At 40.3% G+C, this 6,620-nt stretch overlaps 1 protein-coding gene across 3 annotated transcripts in view; it reads left to right on the top strand.

Moving 5' to 3' along the window:
• Positions 1 to 6,620, top strand: part of LOC106879237 (sodium-coupled neutral amino acid transporter 9) — a 21,994-nt gene that overhangs the window by 14,055 nt on the left and 1,319 nt on the right. For all 3 annotated transcript variants that reach the window (XM_014928725.2, XM_014928724.2, XM_014928726.2), the window contains 4 exons: positions 786 to 892; positions 3,066 to 3,170; positions 4,816 to 4,964; positions 6,153 to 6,242. In XM_014928725.2, coding sequence (XP_014784211.1) covers positions 786 to 892; positions 3,066 to 3,170; positions 4,816 to 4,964; positions 6,153 to 6,242 — 451 coding nt within the window. The remainder of the gene's footprint in view (positions 1 to 785; positions 893 to 3,065; positions 3,171 to 4,815; positions 4,965 to 6,152; positions 6,243 to 6,620) is intronic.

Here is a 6,620-nt window from a genome sequence, read left to right as displayed (position 1 = left end):
CATAGAATAAGTCCTGGGGTTGATTTGCTCAACTAAAGGCGGTGCTCCAGCATGGCCGCAGTCAAATGACTGAAACAAGTAAAAGAGTAACAATTAAAGCCAGGACATTTTGCATACGTGAATATGAAAGCAATGCAACCAAAGATGGAAAAGTGGGTAATGGGTGTCCCTTACAATTGCAAACCAAATAGCATTAAGCCATGCACTTTCACATACGGCATGGCTGTGTGGTAAGAGGCTTGCTTCCCAACCACATGGTTCTGGGTTCAGTCCCACTGTAAGGCACCTTCGACAAGTGTCTTCTACCATAGCTTTGGGCCGACCGAAACCTTGTGAATGGATTTGGTAGGCGGAAACTGAAAGAAGCCCATATTTATTTATATATATATATGTGTGTGTGTGTGTTTATGTTTGTTCCCACCACCATCGCCTGACAACCAATGTTGGTGTGTTTATGTCCCTGTAACTTACCGACTCGGCAAAGGAGACCAATGGAATAAGTACTGGTCTTACAATGAATAAGTCCTGCAGTTGATTTGTTGGGCTAAAAGGCAGTGCTCTAGCATGGCCACAGTCAAATGACTGAAACAGGTAAAAGAATATACATACGTATACATACATAGATATTCATTTATATATGCATACATAAACATACATATATATACATGTACATACACACACACACACATATATATATATATATATATGCTTATACACTTAAGCATATAAACACACAGACACATACCTGTGTCTACTAAACTCTGTCTGTGTGTCTCTTTCTCTAGATATCTCCTCAAACCTGGCGGCCCTCACAGGTATTGCAGCTCTTGCATATTTCATTCACAACTGTGTCCTCTCCATCTTGAGATCTCACAAGAAACCAGAAAATGGGGTTAGTATATCTTTTATTATTATTATTATTATTATTATTATTATTATTATAAAGAGGCGAGATGGCAGAATCGTTAGCACACCAGGCAAAAATTCTGAGTGGCATTTTGCTTCTGAGTTCAAAATCCACCAAGGTCAGCTTTGCTTTTCATTCTTTTAGGCTTGATAAATTAAGTACCAGTAAAACACTGGGTTGATGTAATCGACCAGTCCCCTCCCTGCAAATTTCAGGCCTTGTACCTTCTGTAGAAATGATTATTATAATTATTATCATCGTTATTAGACAATACGAAGAGGGCAGTGCGACTGCAATAGATATTTTATTGGTTGGATGATATTTCGACAGCTTGCGTGTCTTTGTTGAGTCCAAAGTGAAAAATAAAAATTCAAAATTATAGAAAATCAAATTCAAAATATGAACGAGGGAAACCAGCGTCCCCACGTTGATAGAATAACATCATCAGTCTTCAAACAACTGGCAAAATGAACAAGAAAGAGAAAAGGGAAAAGAATATTTTATTGAACAGTTTTGTGTAAACATAATGAAGTTCTCCTGTCATTTTATGCATCCCTCCAGGGTGTGATGTTGATAACTCACAAACATATTTCTCCTCATGCATTTTGAGAACTGAAAGTGTAGCAGATTCAGAATATTTTCTGGGAATGTGCACTTCAAAGTTGCAGCCATTTGATGCAAAATGTTTGGCAAATTCTGTTGAACTGCTGTTCTTGTGCCTGATGCCATATCTGTGCCCATTGAAACTTTTGTTTGTTCTGTTGTACAACCAACATGAATCAAATTTTGTTTGATGCATTTTGTTTGACTACACCAAATCAGAATCTCTACATGTCCCACCTTCCATGTAAATCATAACATTTCTGTTGTGATTCCTGATGGAATTCACTTGACTCATGCTGTTGCACAGTGAACAGGGCTTAGCTCTCTTAGGATTGTGTTTTGAAGGTACAGCATGCAGAAACTCCAATGTGAGTTTTCTTGGAGTCAGAAGTAGAAGTTAAATAGTTCTCTTCCATTTTTATTCTGCCTGAAGGCTACAATAAGCGACTGAGGAAATATTTGTTTGAAATTAGGATATTTCTCCACAACATACTGGTAACTGCCTTGTAACACTTTTGAAATGCCAGCGAAATTTTGGTGCCAGTTAATCACTAAAGGAATTCTGTCAGATATTCTACAATATCTGATATTTTTGAGTGCCAAAAGTGTTGCAGATTCAGAATATTTTCTGAGAATACGCAGCTGTTTGATGCAATATTGTACAACGTCTGTACAGATATTGTAGAATATCTGACAGAATCCGAATTCTTTTAGTGATTAACTGGCACCAAAATTTCGCTGGAATTTCAAAAGTGTTACAAGGCAGTTACCAGCATGTTGTGGAGAAATATCCTCGTTTCAAACAAATATTTCCTTAGTCGCTTATTGTAGCCTTCAGGCAGAGTAAAAATGTAAGAGAACTATTAACCTCTACTTCTGACTCCAAGAAAACTCACATTGGAATTTCTGCATGCTGTACCTTCAAAAAACAAGCCTAAGAGAGGTAAGCCCTGTTTTGCGAGGTGAATCTAGATTTATTTAACTGTGTTAGTTCCATGAGAGTATGGCCATTTTGCTACTTTCTTCATGGTCTATTAGTTTCAGTATAAGTAAAGCTTATTTGCCAACATAATATGGCAGTCTCAGTTGGGATAAATGCTGCTGTTGTTTCACCCCGGGAAACATCGTCTCCAGCTGGCTGTAAGACACACTATCTGTGTCCTTATATTTTCGAACAGGGCAGTTCTGTGTTGAAGAAGGGGAATAACCCTGAAACCATGGTCCACAGATATTGTTGTGTGCTAGGGTGGGGATGCTGGACTCTCCTGTTCGAAATTATAAGGGCACATATAGTGTATCATATAGCCAGCTGGAGACGATGTCTCCTTGGGCTAAACAAAAGTAGCATTTCATTCCAACAAGGATTTTCTATTATTATATTGGTAAATAATCTTCACTTTAAAGTATTGTTACTGTATGTCTCTCGAGAGATTTAGGAACAATCTTTCAGTATGGAAGAGATTATATGTACCTGTTTTGAAAAGTGGACATTAAAATGCAGATTAGACACAGACACACCTATATACCTGTATATATATTTATCTCTCTGCTACAGGTACGAGACCTCGGCATCGCATTCTTCCTCGTCTGTTTCACCTACATCTTTATCGGAGTTGGACTCTACATTTCATTCCCACTTCAAAAATCCTGCATCCAAGATGTAAGTACACACTTTCATTTGCACTCCACACTCAGAGTTGTCTATTGTTCTAATAATGTCCCACAAAGTTGAGGAACATTTTGGTGCTACCATTTTGGGATTCTGCTGCAGAAGAGATGAACTGTTTATCTCCTGCTTTCAAGAAATTTAAGTCTTTTTGTTGAATTCGCCATCTTTTCACTCAGCAGGTTTCTCAAATATATCCACTACTGTAAAGTGGTTGTCATCTGGAAGGACATCCAGCCATAAAAACCATCTCAGAAGTCCTGTGCATGCTCCTGTCAAACCGTCCAACCCATGCCAGCATGGAAGGCAGACGTTAAATGAAACAAACAATGAAAATATAAAAATCAAGAACTTCCCAAAGTATTTTATTGATATTTTTATAAAATCAGAATTAGAAATGAACGAAAGTTATATTAAAAAGTAGTACAGTCATAGACAGGTACAAGCAGGGCTGAGTGGTTAAAAGCTTGCTTCTTAACCAAGTGGTCTTAGGTTCAGTCTCACTATGGGGCACTTTGGTCAACTTTCTTCTACTATAGCCTCTGGCTGGCCAAAACCTTTTGAGTGGACGTGGCAACTGAAAGCATATCGTGTGTGTGTATGTAGCGAGACCTGGGTTAATTCCTTAATACACATCAAGGTCGTTAGATCTGGTACTCGGCTGCAAATCTAAAACAGCCAATGAGTTTTTTTTTTTTGGTGGTGGTTGTGAGGTGAGGTAGAAATCCCATCGTTGTATAAATGCTGTTTCCTCATTCAGCAACGTGTCATTGTCTGGACAAACAATTGATGTGTCAACATCTCAGGAACTGATTCTTGCCTTTCGAAACCCGCACTTCACTGCTGGGTCACGTGTATCTTTCCGCGGCCAGCAGTGATTGGAAGTTTGGGGTGTGGCCTCCGATGTGACTACTGCTTTCCATGAGACCACGGAATAAATTGTGATGTTCATTTGCATAAAAACAAAACATTGTCCTCTCGTATTTATCTTCACACCCCTACAAACACTTATATTCTTCTACTCTTTTACTTGTTTCAGTCATTTGACTGCGGCCATGCTGGAGCACCACTTTTAGTCGTGCAAGTCGACCCCAGGACTTATTCTTTAGAAGCCTAGTATTTATTCTATCAGTCTCTTTTGCCGAACCGCTCAGTTACGGGGACGTAAACACACCAGCATTGGTTGTCAAGTGATGTTGGGGGGCACAAACATATACACACACATACATACATATATATATATACATATACATATACATATATACGACGGGCTTCTTTCAGTTTTCCGTCTACCAAATCCACTCACAAGGCTTTGGTCGGCCCGAAGCTATAGTAGAAGACACTTGCCCAAGGTGCCATGCAGTGGGACTGAACCCAGAACCATGTGGTTCGTAAGCAAGCTACTTACCACACAGCCAGCCAATGTGGTATTCTCTGTCTAATCTTCCTCCTGTCACGTGCGTGTATGTGTGCATGGTATGTGTATATGTGTGCGCAAGGTATTAAGTTTGTATTTCCACAAATCACTGATTAGCACTGTTACTCCATAATTATAAAATATTTTACCTCCTCGACTGCAAATGAACTGTCCTTCACACATATATATATATATAGTAAGTACATTTGTTTCTATTTCTAGAATATACTAAACAATCTTCCGTTAGACGACAACCTGGCATTTGCAGCCCGAGCATGTATGTTGCTCCAGATGGTCGCAGTCTTCCCGTTGCTAATCTATGTGTTTCGAGTTCAGTTCTTCCATGTGGTCTCTGGAAATATCTACCCTGGGTAAGTAGACTCGTTATTTTGGGGAGGTGAGTTATAGGGGTGGCAAGTAGGCAGGTGGTCTGTTGGGGGTGAGTGTAGGGAGGAGGGTCTAGGTTGTCTGGAGCGATGGGTGTTCTGTATTGTTGTTGTTGGAAGTGGGGTCTCTCAGGTGTGGAGCAGTAGAGTATGCGTGGAGGTGGGGGGGAGGTGATGGCCTGGTGCTTGTTTTGTGTGTGTAAAGGTCTGTGTAGAAATATAAAGGTGACTAGGATGGAAATCTGGTGTGTGTCTGTTAAGATGGCTGTGGAGTGAGGGATGATATCTGTAGAGGCCTGAGGATGGAGCAGTCTGTAGGGAGACCTGCAAAGCAAGGGGCTCCAAAGCAAGTGGGGCTGGTCATACAGATCTCCCCGTAGTGGGAGGTACCATATGTGGGGTGTGTGTGGAAGTCAGTCTATCGTAGGGGTCCATATCAGCCTTGAAGGTCCATAGAAGATTTTGATGTTAAAATTTAAGTATAATAAATTAGTTACACTTCTACAATCCATGAAATATTTTAGTTTTTAAGGCGTGGCTGTGTGGTAGGAAGCTTGCTTGCCAACCACATTGTCCCGAGTTCAGTCCCATTGGTCGGCCCGAGGCTATAGTAGAAGACACTTGCCCAAGGTGCCACGCAGTGGGAATGAACCCAGAACCATGTGGTTGATAAGCAAGCTACTTACCACACAGCCACTCCTGCGCCTATATGTATGTGTCTTTTTGTGTGTGTTTGTACCCCCCCCCCACCATCGTTAGTGTATTTACATCTGTAACTTAGCAGTTCAGCAAAACAGATTGATTGAATAAATACCAGGGTCAATTCATTCAACTAAAAGCCTTTTAAAGGTGGTGCCCCAGCATGGCCACAGTCAAATGACTGAAACAAATAAAGGATAAAAATCTCTTGGCCATTAGATTTTGATGAGGCACCTGTTAATGTTTCCAGATGACGTTGTAGGGTACGTTTAAGAGGCCAGATCTGACCGGTTTGCGCAGATATGACTGGATTAAATGTTTAAAAGCATTCCAACTGTGACCTTCCTATTCTTTCTAGAAATAACCAAGACTACATAATCAGCACTCTTTTTTTATTTCTTCCTCTCTCTCTCTGAGTGGTTAATGGATAAAGACCACCTCATCACAGTCCTCTCTCTCTCTCGTTTATTTCAGCGTACTCAAAGTGGTCCTTATGAATCTACTCATGTGTGCAATCAGCATCCTGTTTGCATGTTTCCTGCCTAAAATTGGGAAAGTCATTGGGTAAGTCGCTATCTTCTTCTCCCTGAACTATACACACTCACATCTCACAATTACTCTATAACTTGATCACAGCCACCATTACTAAACAGAAAGAAACAGCTGTGTGGTAACAAGTTGGCTATCCAACCACATGATTCCAGGTTCAGTCCCATTGAGTGCTACCATGGGCAATTATCTTCTATAACTTCAGGCCAACCAAAGCCCTGGATTTGATAGACAGAAATGGAAAGAAACATGTCATATATTCTTTCTTTTACTTGTTTCAGTTATTTGAGTGTGGCTATGCTGGAGCACTACTTTAAAGAGTGTTGGTCACAAAAATCAAGCCAAGGATTTATTCCTTGTAAGCTTAGTGGTGGGGGGTTGACAAACACACAA

The sequence above is a fragment of the Octopus bimaculoides genome, chromosome 28 (assembly GCF_001194135.2).
Source record: "Octopus bimaculoides isolate UCB-OBI-ISO-001 chromosome 28, ASM119413v2, whole genome shotgun sequence".
NCBI lineage: Eukaryota > Metazoa > Mollusca > Cephalopoda > Octopoda > Octopodidae > Octopus > Octopus bimaculoides.
Note: the sequence above shows the minus strand (reverse complement) of the source record. Positions and strands in the feature narration are given on the sequence as shown.